Source organism: Microcaecilia unicolor, chromosome 2 (genome assembly GCF_901765095.1).
Source record: "Microcaecilia unicolor chromosome 2, aMicUni1.1, whole genome shotgun sequence".
Classification (NCBI taxonomy): Eukaryota; Metazoa; Chordata; class Amphibia; order Gymnophiona; family Siphonopidae; genus Microcaecilia; species Microcaecilia unicolor.
The window spans coordinates 230718876-230735285 of record NC_044032.1 but is presented as its reverse complement, the minus strand read 5'-3'; the positions used below and the strand labels follow the sequence as shown (position 1 = coordinate 230735285).

Here is a 16410-nt window from a genome sequence, read left to right as displayed (position 1 = left end):
TGAAAAACAGAATTTAGGGAACTACTCCTTTCAAAATGCTTCTCCAATAAATAATTCCATGATGCATGCTGCACAAGCTTCCCCACACACCATTCTCTCTCTGCTGTGCTAACTCACTTTCTTTGCTCTAAGTTCTACTGCAAAACATATAGACTGAACCATGCAACTGCCTTGTTATGGGTATTGCCAACTAAAACCTCTTATGTAGGCCACTAGCACCATGTAAACTGTAAAACCCATCCTTTGAGCTCTGCGGACAGTAACATCTAAAGGTTTTATTATCAATGTTGGTTTAATTTTATTATTTCTCAACTAACAAAAATAATTGGATAGAGCTCCATTCAAACTGCTCCTCTCTATTGCCCTCCAACTCAGAAGCAATAAATACAAACACAGATAGAAGTTGGAGGGAATACTAAGAGACATGCTCTGTATGCTTTCCTCACTTTTAAATAGAGAGGTGTGGTAGCCATGTTAGTCCACTCTTAAAGGTTATCAATAGAAATCAAACAAAATAAAACATGGAAAAGAAAATAAGATGATACTTTTTTATTGGACATAACTTAATACATTTCTTGATTAGCTTTTGAAGGTTGCCCTTCTTCCTCAGATCGGAAATAAGCAAATGAGGTAGCAGATAGTATATATGAGAGAAACATCAAAGCATTACCCTCCTCTCACCTACCAACACCCATTCTGTTAGAATATCAATGAAATGCTTTGATGTCCCCATGCATACCCCCACCCTCCCACTCTGTCAGTCAAAGTAATGCTTTGATGTTTCTCTCGTATATACTATCTGCTACCTCATTTGCTTATTTCCGATCTGAGGAAGAAGGGCAACCTTCGAAAGCTAATCAAGAAATGTATTAAGTTATGTCCAATAAAAAAGGTATCATCTTATTTTCTTTTCCATGTTTTATTTTATTTGATTTCTATTGACTCACTTTTAAACTTGCTTCCTTTTCCCCTTACAGTAGGAGCAGATTGTGTGGTGGAGGCCCCCACTGGTCAAGACCTGGTACTTTTTCTTAAACACCAGTCAAGATCATTTTTGTATAAATTATCTCCATTTATATTTAGCAAAAAGGCAACAACCTCCCGTGTTAAAAAAAAAAAAAAAAAAACAGTACAAAATAACATTCTCCCCTCCCCCATTTTTCTTACCCAGGGCTGGCATGGTAGGGGAGGTGGGCGCACACAGAGCAACTACCTTAAGCCCCTTGGCACAGGGAGCCCCAAAGCCGCTCAAAGCTGAAAGAGGCACAACCTGCTGGACAGGCTTAGGACTTCCCTTTCCAGCTTTCTGTCCTGGGTGCCAGCATGTCTAACGCGGGTCCTGGTCAAACGGTACAGTTGTTTCTTAAGATATGTGGAAATAAGAATGGAAAGCTACTAACAAACTCTGCAACCCACCCACCCACACGCTCATATTCATACACCGTATTCTTTGCTATGACAACGGCTTTCGGAGAGTCTGGCTCGTGCTTCACGTCACCTGGGGGGGGGGGGAGAGAATAAACCATACCTGTACGTTCAGGGCAAAGTAGCCACTAATCATTCCAATCTATTAAATTGTCCCCTCCCCTTTTTTAATAAAAGTAACTCTAAAGACGGGGCACACACCCACTGCCGAAACCCCAATATTCTCCCATCTTCCGCTCAATTTCCTTTCAGCAAAAACAACAAAAAAAATGGTTGCTAGTAGCACATACATCTGTTCCCATCTCAGCTCCACCAGTCAGCCAGAAATAATACAAGGATGGGTGATTACTCCAGGGGGAGAGCAGAGAATGAAAGACCCATCACCCATACCAACGCATCCACGTAGGTGGGCACTCACATACGCTCCACAAGTGTGTACCGCGGGACCGGCCTGGGCGCAGGGAGCTGCACGGTACCTTGTCTCCGATGCTGCTGCTGGTGCCCGTGTTGGGCAGCTCGGGGCTGGGGGTGAGCGTCACCGCCATCATCATCTCCTCCTCACTGCCGGAGCCCGCCAGTGGGTGCTGGATATCGTGCAGATCGTGCTGACCCGAGGAGGGTAAGGATTTGGGGGTCCCCGCGCCCGCCATGGTCCCCCAGGGCTGCTCAGGAGGAGGAAAGCGCCGCCGAGCCCCGACCGCCTCCACCGCTCAGCTCCGCCCCCTCCCCCGCTTGTGCACCGTACGCATGTGCAACTCCTCCCACCTAGCCTTCAGGAAGTAGCGCGCCCCCCCCCCCCCTCACTGCGCTGCGGAGGGCTACGCGAGAGTACCCGGGGCGCGGTCGCTAACTTCGGGTACAGAGAGAGGAGGTGGAGCGGCAGCGGGACAGTTAAAAGCGTTCGGTTCGGGGTTTTTTTAATTTTAGCTTAAAAGTATTTTTATTGATTTAAACAAAATCAAAACAACAAATAACTATAAACAAACATTAATAAAGGGGTTTGGTGTTTTCCACAAGTTCTCAGCATAGGCAGCATTCAAAAATATAAAAGAATATAAAATGGATAATTGTCCGTCGCCGTATTCATTTTCTGTCCTGGAGGGCTGGAAAAGGCTGAGCTTTCAAGATGATCCTAATACATTTCCATGACAGAATTTGCCTACAATGGAGGTGATATGCATGAAATCATGCATAATTATTATACTGCAAAAATCTCTATTTTTTTCTTTTGATTATCATATATAAACATATGATGTCCACGGCAGCCCCAGATCCAGAAAATCTTCCTAGCAACAAAGCTTGCTAGAGCCTTCGAGTGCGCGCACCGCGCATGCGTGGCCATCTTCCCACCCGTCACGCGAGAGTCCTGCATCAGTCAACTTATAAAGCAAAACCAAAGTAAAGGAACAACTCCAAAGGGGAGGCGGGCGGCTTTGTGAGAACAATCAGCCTGCTTGTCCTCGGAGAATACCTGCTACAGGTAAGTATCTTCGCTTTCTCCGAGGACAAGCAGGCTACTTGTTCTCACATGTGGGGTATCCCTAACCCCCAGGCTCACTCAAAACAATAAACAGTGGTCAATTGGAACTCACAACGGTGAGGACATAACAGAGATTGACCTACAAAGAAACATCTAACTGAGAGTGCAGCCTGGAACAGAACAAAAATGGGCCTAGGGGGGTGGAATTGGATTCTAAACCCCAAACAGATTCTGCAGCACCGACTGCCCAAACCGACTGTTGCGTCGTCTATCCTGCTGAAGGCAGTAGTGAGATGTGAATGTGTGGACTGATGACCACGTTGCAGCCTTGCAAATCTCTTCAATAGTGGCTGACCTGAGATGAGCCACTGACGCAGCCATGGCTCTAACATTATGAGCCGTGACATGGCCCTCTAAAGTCAGCCCAGCTTGGGCGTAAGTGAAGGAAATGCAATCTGCTAGCCAATTGGAAATGGTGTGTTTCCCGACAGCAACTCCCCTTCTGTTGGGGTGGAAAGAAACAAACATTTGGGCGGACTGTCTGAAGGGGCTTGTCCGCTCCACATAGAAGGCCAATGCTCTCTTGCAGTCCAATGTATGGAACTGACGTTCAGCAGGGCGGTTATGAGGACGGGGAAAAAATGTTGGCAAGACAATTGACTGGTTCAGATGGAACTCCGACACCACCTTTGGCAAAAACTTAGGGTGAGTGCGGAGGACTACTCTGTTATGATGAAATTTAGTATAGGGAGCATGGGCTACCAAGGCTTGGAGCTCACTGACTCTATGAGCTGAAGTAACAGCCACCAAGAAAATGACCTTTCAGGTCAAATACTTCAGATGGCAGGAATTCAGTGGCTCAAAAGGAGGTTTCATCAGCTGGGTGAGAACGACGCTGAGATCCCATGACACCGTAGGAGGCTTGACAGGGAGCTTTGACAAAAGCAAACCTCTCATGAATCGAACAACTAAAGGCTGTCCAGAGATAGGCTTACCCTCTACACTATAATGAAAAGCACTAATTGCACTAAGATGAACTCTTATGGAGTTGGTCTTGAGACCAGACTCTGACAAGGGTAGAAGGTATTCAAGCAGGGTCTGTGTAGGACAAGAAAAAGGATCTAGGGGCTTGCTGTCACACCAGACGGCAAACCTCCTCCATTTAAAAGAGTAACACCTCTTTGTGGAATCTTTCCTGGAAGCAAGCAAGACTCGGGACACCTCAGAAAGACCCAAGGAAGCGAAATCTACGCTCTCAACATCCAGGCCGTGAGAGCCAGAGACCGGAGGTTGGGTTGCGGAAGCGCCCCCTTGTTCTGAGTGATGAGGGTTGGAAAACACTCCAATCTCCACGGTTCTTCGGAGGAAACTCCAGAAGAAGAGGGAACCAAATCTGACGCGGCCAAAAAGGAGCAATCAGAATCATGGTTCCGTGATCTTGCTTGAGTTTCAGCAAAGTCTTCCCCACCAGAAGTATGGGAGGATAAGCATACAGAAGGCCCCTCCCCCAATGAAGGAGAAAGGCATCTGACGCTAGTCTGTCTTGGGCCTGAAGCCTGGAACAGAACTGAGGGACCTTGTGATTGAACTGAGTGGCAAAAAGATCTACCGAGGGGGTGCCCCACTTCCGGAAGATCTTGCGAACCACGTCCGAGTTGAGCGACCACTCGTGAGGTTGCATTATCCTGCTCAACCTGTTGGCCAGACTGTTGTTTACGCCTGCCGCATATGTGGCTTATAGAAACATGCTGTGACAGCGAGCCCAGAGCCACATCTGGATGGCTTCCCGACACAGGGGGCGAGATCCGGTGCCCCCCTGCTTGTTGACATAGTACATGGCAACCTGACTATCTGAATTTGAATATTTTGACAGGACAGCCGATCTCTGAAAGCCTTTAGAGCGTTCCAGACTGCTCGCAACTCCAGGAGATTGATCTGAAGACCTGTTTCCTGGAGGGACCAAAGTCCTTGAGTGTGAAGCCCATCTACATGGGCTCCCCACCGCAGGAGAGATGCATCCGTTGTCAGCACTTTTTGTGGCTGAGGAATTTGAAAGGACCGTCCCAAGGTCAAATTGGATCGAATTGTCCACCATAGCAGGGAACTGTGAAAAACGGTGGACAACTGGATTGCATCCTCTAGATCCCCTGCAGCTTGATACCACTGGGAAGCTAGGGTCCACTGAGCTGATCTCATGTGAAGACGGGCCATGGGAGTCACATGAACTATGGAGGCCATGTGGCCTAGAAGTCTCAACATCTGCCGAGCTGTGATCTGCTGAGACGCTCTGGCCAAGGAAACAAGCAACACAAGATTGTCTGCCCTCGCTTCGGGGAGGTAGGCATGAGCCATCTGCGAGTCCAGCAAGGCTCCTATGAATTCTAGTCTCTGAACTGGAAGAAGGTGAGACTTTAGGTAATTTATGACATACCCCAGTAGCTCCAGGAGTTGAATAGTCATCTGCATAGACTGTAGAACTCCTGCCTCCGAGGTGTTCTTCACCAGCCAATCGTCGAGATAAGGGAACACATGCATTCCCAGCCTGCGTAGCGATGCTGCAACGACTGCCAGGCATTTGGTGAACATCCGGGGCGCAGAGGCGAGCCCAAAGGGCAGTACACATTACTGAAAGTGCTGTGTTCCCAGACGGAATCGAAGATACTGCCTGTGAGCTGACAGTATCGGGATGTGTGTATAAGCATCCTTTAAGTCCAGAGAGCATAGCCAGTCGTTTTTCTGAATCATGGGAAAAAGGGTGCCCAGGGAAAGCATCCTGAACTTTTCTCGGATCAGATATTTGTTCAGGGCCCTTAGCTCTATGATGGGACGCATCCCCCCATTTTCTTTTGCACAAGTACCTAGAATAGAATCCCAGCCCTTCTTGCCCTGGTGGCACGGGCTCGACCACATTTGCGCTGAGAAGGGCGGAGAATTCCTCTGCAAGTACCTGCCTGTGCAGGAAGCTGAAGGACTGAGCTCCCGGTGTGCAATTTGGAGGTTTGGAGATCAAATTGAGGGTGTAACCTAGCCGGATTATTTGGAGAACCCACCAATCGGAGGATATCAGAGGCCACCTTTGGTGAAAAAATGCTAACCTCCCCCCGACCGGTAGATTGTCCGACACGGACACTTTTATTGCGGCTATGCTCGCCTGGAGCCAGTCAAAAGCCCGTCCCTTGCTTTTGCTGGGGAGCTGCAGGGGCCTGTCGAGGCGCACGCTGTTGACGTGAACGAGCGCACTGGGGTTGAGGCTGTCGGGAAGGTGAATTGTACCTACGCTTATTATAAGTATAGGGAGCATTCCTCCTTCCCCTGTAAAAACGTCTACCTGATGAGGTAGATGCTGAAGGCGCCCGGTGGGAGAGTTTATCGAGTGCAGTTTCCCGCTGGTGGAGCTGCTCTACCACCTGCTCGACTTTCTCGCCGAAAATATTATCCCCCCGGCACGGAACATCCGCAAGCCGCTGCTGGACTCGATTGTTCAGGTCAGAGGCATGCAGCCATGAGAGTCTGCGCATCACTATACCCTGAGCAGCAGCCCTGGATGCCACATCAAAAGAGTCGTAAGCACCCCTGGACAGGAACTTACGACACGCCTTCAGCTGCCTGACCACCTCCTGAAAAGGCTTGGCCTGATCCAAAGGGAGCTGATCAACCAAGTCCACCAGTTGCTTTACATTATTCCGCAAGTGGATACTCGTGTAGAGCTGGTACGACTGAATCTTGAAATCACACTCAGATATCACACATCTGCCAGTCAAAATGAAAATCAAATCCAAACAAGCAGAGTGGTGTTGTCTATATCAAAACAAGGACATCAAAATAGTCCAACTTAGTCCAGACCAAAAAAAAAAGGGGGGGGGGGGGGGAAGTCTCAACAAGTGCTGCAATATTGAATTTTAATCATTGATTGCACACACAACAAATCATCATAGACTAAAAAAAAACCCAAAATAGGTCTATTTTTATTTTCTTCTCTTATATTTATAAATGCTTTTATTCACACATAGTTCCAGCTCTAAAACGTCAAAAAACCACAAAATAACTTATCTTTTGTGGAAGGGAGTCACTGACAAATCTGTCCTGCGTATAGACTCCGACAGTCCCGTTTCGTGTTTCTTCCTCAGGGAACCCAGACGCGGATTTGTAAGAAAATTAAGTGACTCTGAAAAAAATAAATAAATGCCTGACAGTGAAACAACTGGACAAAAATAATACTTAAAACAAATACAATATAGACAGCATGTCTTCATACAAAAAACTCTGGACTGGACGCTGAATCAGCTGACATCTAACGCGTTGAATCAGCCCAGCTTTAAAATTAAGCAACCCAATAGGAAACTACCACATCGAACAACGTCACCAACGTGATGATGTCAGCCTACGAGCTTGACACTCAGCTGATGTTGAAAAAAAGTGTCTATATATCAGAGCAGCTGCTCAAAGAAAAGCTGCCCACTGAATCGTAGAATTTAAACCCAGAGGTTCCAGGGATTGCAGTCTGTGGATCCAAAGTTGCTCGATCTGCAAAAGTCTCTTGCTGCAATCCCCGCCCCTGATGTGTAACAACACTATCAATGACCCAGCATTTAAACTGTTCAAAGGAATGCTCTGCTGCTCTACAGTGAGAAACCATAGGAGCTCCTAGCTTCTGTAGTGAAATACAAGACTTGTGCTCACTGAGTCTTCGATTAAGACATCGATCAGTTTTGCTGCAAAAATTACAAAGACCACAAGGTTGATGATGTCCTTCGATAGTAGTAGTTCTAGATAAAACATCCGCAGGGCACAACAAATCCTTCAAGTTATGTTCTCTCGAAAAAGCAATTTGTAAATCCACATTCTTGAAGATGTCATGAGACTGAATGATATCCCAGTTACTACGTAACTTGAAGGAGTTGTTGTGCCCTGCGAATGTTTTATCTAGAACTACTACTATCGAAGGACATCATCAACCTTGTGGTCATTGTAATTTTTGCAACATGATGATTCCCTGCAGTAGTTTTTGTAATCCGATTGATGGTAAAATATACAAGTTGAAATTTGACACTAACTGTAGGTCTGACCATGTGATCTACGCTTTGCAATGCCCTTGTGATAAACTATATATTGGCAAAACTGATCGATGTCTTAATCGAAGACTCAGTGAGCACAAGTCTTGTATTTCACTACAGAAGCTAGGAGCTCCTATGGTTTCTCACTGTAGAGCAGCACAGCATTCCTTTGAACAGTTTAAATGCTGGGTCATTGATAGTGTTGTTACACATCAGGGGCGGGGATTGCAGCAAGAGACTTTTGCAGATCGAGCAACTTTGGATCCACAGACTGCAATCCCTGGAACCTCTGGGTTTAAATTCTACGATTCAGTGGGCAGCTTTTCTTTGAGCAGCTGCTCTGATATATAGACACTTTTTTTCAACATCAGCTGAGTGTCAAGCTCGTAGGCTGACATCATCACGTTGGTGACGTTGTTCGATGTGGTAGTTTCCTATTGGGTTGCTTAATTTTAAAGCTGGGCTGATACAACACATTAGATGTCCGCTGATTCCGCGTCCAGTCCAGAGTTTTTTGTATGAAGACATGCTGTCTATATTGTATTTGTTTTAAGTATTATTTTTGTCCAGTTGTTTCACTGTCGGGCATTTATTTATTTTTTTCAGAGTCACTTAATTTTCTTACAAGTCCGCGTCTGGGTTCCCTGAGGAAGAAACATGAAACGGGACCGTCGGAGTCTATACGCAGGACAGATTCGTCAGTGACTCTCTTCCACAAAAGATAAGTTATTTTGTGGTTTTTTGACGTTTTAGAGCTGGAACTATGTGTGAATAAAAGCATTTATAAATATAAGAGAAGAAAATAAAAATAGACCTATTTTTTTTTTATTGGGGGGTGGGGGGTTAGTCTATGATGACTTGTTGTGTGTGCAATCAATGATTAAAATTCAATATTGCAGCACTTGTTGAGACTTTTCCCCCCCTTTTTGTCTGGATTAAGTTGGACTATTTTGATGTCCTTGTTTTGATATAGACACCACCACTCTGCTTGTTTGGATATGACTGAATCTTGGACATGAGCATAGAGGAGTGATAGGCCTTCCTCCCAAAAGAATCCAGAGTTCGAGATTCCCGCCCTGGGGGCGCTGAGGCATAGTCTCTAGAACTCTTGGCTCTTTTGAGAGCGGAATCCACAACCGCAGAGTCGTGAGGTAACTGGGACTTCATCAACTCAGGTTCTCCATGGATCCGATACTGGGACTCCGCTTTCTTAGGGATGGTGGGATTAGATAATGGTTTCAACCAGTTCCTGATCAATGTCTGCTTGAGGACATTATGCAGAGGAACAGTGGAAGACTCCTTAGGTGGCGAAGGATAGTCCAGGACCTCGAGCATCTCGGCCCTGGGCTCATCCTCAGATACCACAGGGAAGGGAATGGCTGTAGACATTTCCCGCACAAAGGAAGAGAAAGACAGACTCTCTGGGGGAGAAAGCTTTCTCTCTGGCGAAGGAGTAGGGTCAGAGGGAAGACCACAAGACTCCTCAGAAGATAAATATCTTGGGTTCTCCTTTGCTTCCCACGAGGCCTCTCCCCGGGCCCATCTCGACGCAGAGGAACCATGTCCTCAATGGCGATGTCGAGAAGTCGACTCCCGTGCCGGCGGCGATGAAGCTCCCTCCATCGATGTCGACAGGGAGTCAATTTGGGTGGCAGCCGAGGTCGACGCCGCAAGCAGCACCGATGTCGGAGACCTCACCACAGGCGGGGAGCCAGCCGCCGCATCTATCAACGGTACCGTGGGCACAAGCACCCCCGGTACCAGAACAAACGGTCGCAGCAGCCCTTCCAGAATCCCTGGAAGAATGGCTCGGAGGCGCTTGTCAAGAGTGTCTGTCGAGAAAGGCTGTGGGATCGGTGCAGGAGTCGAAGGCAGAATCTGCCAAGGACGAGGAGGCGGTACCAGGCTGTACGGAGACCGGCGCATCAACACCTCTTGAATGGAGGGTGAGCGGTCTTCCCGGAGTTGACGCTTCATGAGTGCCGAATCCCTCGACACCCCGGAGCTCTCGGTACCTTGACGAGGAGACTGACGGTGCTTCTTCACCTTCGTTCGAGGCACGTCACTGGTACCCCTTGGTACCGACGAAGAGGATGTGGAATCCACATGTCTCCTCGGGGTCGGGTCCAAAAGAGGTCAGTCCCAATGGGCCTGCCCCGCAGGAGCCCTCGAGGCAGATGGAGACTCACTCAATGGCTCACTGCTGTCAGTGTGTGATAGTCTCTGGACTGCCATTACCTGTGCTCCTGACGTCGATGCACTCTCCGGTGCCAACATCGACACCGCTGTCGATGTCGAAGTACTGAGCAAAGCTCCAAACAAACGTTCCCGCTGAGCTTGTCTCGATGCCTCTGTCCGCTTTTTAAGGCTAAGACATAACTTACACACGTCGGGGCGATGCTCGGCCCCAAGGCACTGAATACATCAGGCGTGTGGGTCGGTGCCTGAGATTGCCCGGTTGCACTGAGTGCACTTCTTTAAGCCGCTGGTGATCCTCGATGTAATTGACGGAAAAATAGTGGCGGTGAAATCAAAACTCGCGATGGTGCCAAAAGAAGGGCACAAAAAGGGGGGAAACCCGTACAGGCGGCCAAAAAGGCCGCACACGCAAACGAAAGGAAACTTAGATGGACAAACTAAGAAATGATGAAAGGATTTTTTTAACACGGAGGAACAGCTCAAACGCGAGCTGACACGAAGAAAAACTTGGTGAAAAACCCGCCAAAGTGAAGGCTCTTCTTCTCTGGGGCAACAGAGCAACCGGAAAAACAGCCACTCTGACCGCGGAAAAAAGAAGACTGAAGCGGGACTCTCGTGCAACAGGCGGGAAGATGTCCACGCATGTGCGGTGTGCGCACCCGCGCACTTGAAGGCTGTAGCAAGCTTTGTTGCTAGGAAGATTTTCCGGACCTGGGGCTGCCTTGGACGTCACCCCACATGTGAGAACAAGCAGCCTGCTTGTCCTCGGAGAAGCACCTACATAGTAAACATAGTAAATGACGGCAGATAAAGACCTGTACGGTCCATCCAGTCTGCCCAACAAGATAAACTCATTTTACACGGTATGTGATACTTTATATGTATACCCGAGCTTGATTTGTCCTTGCTTTTCTCAGGGCACAGACCATAGAAGTCTGCCCAGTACTGTTCTTGTACTAAGTTCTGAAGCTAACATGGAAGCCCCTTAAAATTTACACTCAAGCCCATCCCTATCTATTCAGTCACGATCAGGGCGTAGACCGTAGAAGTCTGCCCAGCTCCCGTTTTGTTTCACAATTACCGGCATCGCCATCCAATCTCCGCTAAGATTCCATGGAACCATTCCTTCTAAACAGGATTCCTTTGTGTTTATCCCACACATGTTTAATTCCATTATCATTTTCATCTCCACCACCAGCTGCAAGAATAATCCTTGAGCACCCGGAATAGACCACATTACAGTAGTCAATTTGTGAAAGCAAAAGTGATTGTATTATAATCCTCAAAATGGTGAAATTAGGCCTTACCTGCTAATTTTCTTTCCTCTAGACCTTCCATATCGGTCAAGATGCTTGGGTTATGAGAACACCAGAGTTTGGATACTGTATATCGATCCTGTACAGAACCCCAGCCAGCCAGTGTATAGATAACAAAGAAGAGAAAGAAACAAAGAAAAAAAACACCATAGACCCCTGTACCTGGACCCACCATAAAAAAATAACTGTGATTCCGCAGACAGACCACAACCAGCAGACTGACCTGCACCAGCCGTGAAAACAGGAACAAAGAACATGTTTGGCCCCTCTATTGACAGGTTCCATACTTTCTCATACTAATAAACAACCACAGCAAGTGCGAGCAAAACAAAACAAACAGGAAGGGCTCTTGACCGGTCTGGAGGGTCTAGAGGAAAGAAACCCCTTCAGACCGGTCAACGTGCTTGGAAAGTACCAAAGTAGCAGTGGCGTAGCCAGACTGCCAGTTTTGAATGGGCCTGAACCTAAAGTGGGTGGGCACAAAATTTTCTCTCTACCCCCCTTCCCCAGCAAAATGTAGTCACACTAATCAGATGCATTTGTAACACAGGGGTAAAGTGCTGCTTTTCAGTGCATCAGGTTTCAGAAAATAATTTATTTCATAGCCTAACACCCTTTTCAATGAGCTTTCAGAGGCCAAAACCTCCTGCCTCAGGTCAGTATAATGCTGTTATGGTATCCTCTCCTGACCTAAGGAAGGAAGTATTGGTCTCTGAAACTTTATTAACACAGGTACCATATTACTTTATCCTAAATTAAAAATAAAATTATTTTCTTTACCTTTGTTGTATGGCCATTTACTTTTTCTCATTGTGTTGCTCCCAGTCTCTAGATTCTGCTTTCCTTCGTCTTTCTCTTGCCAGGGTTTCCTGTCCATTCGTCACCTATGGCTTTTCATCTTTTCCTCACCCTTGATCTCCACATGCCCCTTCCTCTTATTCTCCAGTCTTTCCCTACTCTGTCCTCTCCCTCTTTCCATCCAGCAGCTCCCCTCTTTCTCTCCCCATCCTTCCAGTGTCTCCCCTCTTTCTTTTGCATCCAGCGTCTCCTTTTTCTCCCTACCCTTCCATCCAGTGTCTTCCCTCTTTCTCTCCTTATCCTTCCACTCATCTACCCTCTCTCCTGATCCTTCCATCTAGTGTCTCTATCCCCCCTCTCCTTCTATCCAGTGTCTATCTCTCTACTCTTTTCTGTTCAGTCTCCTCCCTCTCTCCACATCCTTCTAGTTTCTCCGCTTTTTCTCTGCATCCTTTCATCCATCTCCCCTCTTTCTCTCCCTATTCTCCCATGTCCAGCAGCTCTCTCCCCTCTAGTCCCTTCTTCCTCTTCTTCCCTTGTCCAGCAGCTCTCCAGCCCCTTCCTCCTCTCCCTCCCATGTCCAGTAGCTCTCTCCCTTCCAGCCAGTCCCTTCTTCCTCTCCCTCCCATGTCCAGTAGCTCTCTCCCAACCAGCACCTGTCCCTTCCCACTCTCCATTCAGTAACTGTCTCTTCCAGATCTTCCTCCTCCCCTTCTTTCTGACTCTTTCTTTCAGGATCCCATCCAGCCCCTCTCTTCCTCCTTCCAACCAGCACGTGTCCCTTCCCTTTCTCACTCTGACCCGCCCATCCAGCTCCTGTCCCCTCTGCCATCTTCCCCTTTCCTTTCAGCATCTGACCTCTTTCCCTTCCCCTCCCTCTGACACCCCACTGCTGCTAATGCTCCATCTTAAGCACCTCACGTCTGCTGCTCTGTCTGCCCTGCTCTGCCTGCAGCTGTAAGCGATTTGCTCATCGGCCCTTCCTTCACCGTGTCCCCCCCTCGCGGAAATAGGAAGTTACATCAGAGGGCGGGACACGGTGAAGGAAGGGCCAATGAGCAAATCGCTTTACAGCTGCAGCAGCGCAGAGCAGGGTAGAGAGAGCAGCTAACGCAAGGCACTTCACCGTCCGATTCTTCTTTTAAGGTTGGGTTCCGGGTGGTCTGCTCCTCGACGGAGCTGCGACGCCGGCGGGGCGAATTGTGACGCCGGCGGGGCGAATCGCCCCGCCTTGGTACAACGATGTTGGGGCAGGCCTGGAGGGAAAGTGGGTAGGCCTGGGCCCGTCCAGGCCCACCCATGGCTACGCCCCTGCAAAGTAGTAAGTCCCTAAGGACGGGGCCCTCGGAAACCAGAAGTCAAAACAGCTGCCCTAAAATCAGCATCCTCTCTCGCCTGCATATCAAGCTTGTAATGTTTCACAAAAGAATGCAAAGACCACATCGCCACTCTGCAAATATCCTGTAGCAGAATCAAACTGCTCTCTGCCCATGAAGCAGCCACCCCTAGTGGTATGCGCTTTAAGCACTAACGGAACCTTGCAACCCTTTCACAAATAAGCTGAAGCAATTGCCTCTTTCAGCCACAGGGCAAGAGTTGCCTTTGAAGGAGCAGCCCCCTTCTTTGGGCCTCCAAATAGGACAAACAACCTATCTGAAGTATGAAATTCCTCCATCCTCTTCAGATAATGCCGCAAAACTCTCTTCACATCTAACCTCTTCAAACGACACTGATCTGAATTCCCTGCTCTATCTCCCAGAACTGGCAAGGAGATAACCTGATTCACATGAAAATCCAAAACAACCTTGTGCAGAAAGGAAGGAACTGTCTTCAGTGAAACCTTCTCCTAGGAAAAAGACAAGAAAGGTTCCCTACAGGACAAGGCCTGCAAATCTAAAATTCTCCGAGCCGAAGAGATTGCCACAAAAAATATGGTCTTCAAAGTAAGGTCCTTGCAGGTGCTCAACTCGAGCGGCTTGAATGGAGTACCCACCGAAACCGCCAAGACAAGATTCAAATCCTAAGTAGGTACCAAAGGCCACCGCGGAGGTCTGTCCCACGCAGAAAATGCACCACATCTGGAGAAAAAGCCAAGGACAACCCCAAACTTCCCTGCCCCCAGACAAGCCAATGCATTGACCTGCAATTTCAAAGATGACAGAGCCAGTACTCTGTCCAAACCATCCTGCAGAAATTCTCCACAATCGAAGCACAGAAAGGCCAATAAGTCCTATCCTGGCACCAGATCTCAAAAATACGCCACACTCTCACATAGGCTAAAGAGGTCGATCGCCTGTGCGACTGCAGCACCGTAGAAATCACCTTGGAGGAATAACCCCTCTTCCTCAACTGAGTCCTCTCAAGAGCCAAGCCGTAAGCAAGAAAGGAGATGGGTTGGGCATCACAAGGGGACCCTGAAGTAACAAGTCTGACGTCCCATGCAACGGCAGCAGCTTCTGCACCGCCAGACGGACCAAGTCCCTGTACCAAAGATGGCGTGGCTAACCTGGAGCCACCAGAATCACCAGGCCCATGTGTTGTTCAATCTGCTGAATCATCCGACCCACCAAGGGCCACAGCGGAGAAACATAAAGTAGGACCTGAGGAGGCCACAGCAGAACCAACGCATCAACCCCCTCGGAACAAGGGTCTTTTCGACAACTGAAGAATCGAGGCACCCGAGCACTGTCAGCTGTTGCCACGTGATCCACCCGAGCAGACCCTATCTCAACACAATGCCGGGATCCAGAGTGTGTCTCAGAAAATCCGTGCACACATTTTCCACGCCAGCCATATGCACCACGGAGAGATCCTGAAGATGCAACTCTGCCCAGTTCACCAGCAACACAGCCTCCTCCACAACCGCCAGACTCTTTGTGCCACCCTAACAATTGACATAGGCCACAGCCATTGCACTGTCAGAGAGGACCCATACAGCTCTGCCGTAGAGAGGTAGTAAAAACTCCAGAGCTAACCAGATCGCTCGTGTCTCCAAATGATTGATCAACCAGAGAGACTCTTCCATCGACCAGCAACCCTGAGCCACCTGTCTGAGATGAGCACTATCCACTCTGGTGGCTCCAGAGGCATGCCCTTTTCCAGATGGGCTGTGCAAAGCCACCACTGTAGAATGAGCCAGGATGCTTTCCCACAAGAGGAAGCCGTACCTCCAAATCCTGCTTCTGTGGAGACCAGAAGGAAAGAAGAGCTCATTGCAGTGGCCTCATAGCCCAGGCCCATGAGACCACCTCCAATGCAGCCACCATCAACACAGAACCTTCAGGTAGGAGTGGACTGTAGGCTCAGCCTCCAACAGGAGCTGCCGAATCTGTCCCTGCAATCTGCTGATCCAAGCAGGAGGAAAAAGCACACACCCTAACAGGGTGTCGAACCAGACCCCCAAATATTCGAGGGACTGAGATGGCTGTAGATAACTCTTGGCAGAGTTCACCACCCAGCCTAGAGACTCCAGAAAGTGCACCACTTGCCCAGTGGACCTCTCGCTCTCCAAATGAGACTTCACCCGAATCAACCAGTCGTCCAGGTATGGATGCACCAAAATTTCCGAAGGGCTCCTACGACCACCATCATCATCTTGGTAAACGTCCGAGGGACCTTTGCAAGACTGAACGGCAGAGCACAAAACTGAAAATGCCACCCTAAGACAGTAAACTAAAGAAACTGGTGTCGCTGCAGATTAATCCAGACGCTTGTGGGCTGTGACTATCTACCAGCAGGTGAAGATAGTGCAGTTCAGTGCTGTCTTATAGGATGGAATGCGCCTTGGTCAGTCAATATTTCTCATAACAAAGCAGAAGGAAACAGAATTATAACATTTCTCCTTCCTCACAGGGAAAATGATAAACCAATCCTAAGGACCTAAGAAGATAAGTTATCATGGACGAAGCTTGCAGACTCTTGATAGAAGAGTCACAAATCAGCCAAGTGCAAGGAATGGAAGAACCTGAAATTTCATCCTCGGGAAGGAAGGCTACCATTACTACCACAACATGGAAAAAATGTCCTTGGTGAAATGGAAAGGCTGAATGACATGGTCCTAAATTGATAATGCTCTCCAACGTTTGCAAATCACAGAAATCTGATGTCGGAAGCTGAAATGGTAATATGAAAGCATGCT

General features: G+C 48.2%; 1 protein-coding gene across 2 annotated transcripts in view; it reads right to left on the bottom strand.

Annotated features, from left to right (window-relative positions):
• Positions 1–16410, bottom strand: part of SNX30 (sorting nexin family member 30) — a 187085-nt gene that overhangs the window by 169035 nt on the left and 1640 nt on the right. The window contains exon 2 of one of the 2 annotated variants that reach the window (XM_030193775.1): positions 1902–2090. In XM_030193775.1, coding sequence (XP_030049635.1) covers positions 1902–2075 — 174 coding nt within the window. In that variant the 5' untranslated portion in view covers positions 2076–2090. Of the gene's footprint in view, positions 1–1901; positions 2132–16410 lie in introns of those variants that run through there. The other variant, XM_030193774.1, reaches the window with a different exon arrangement.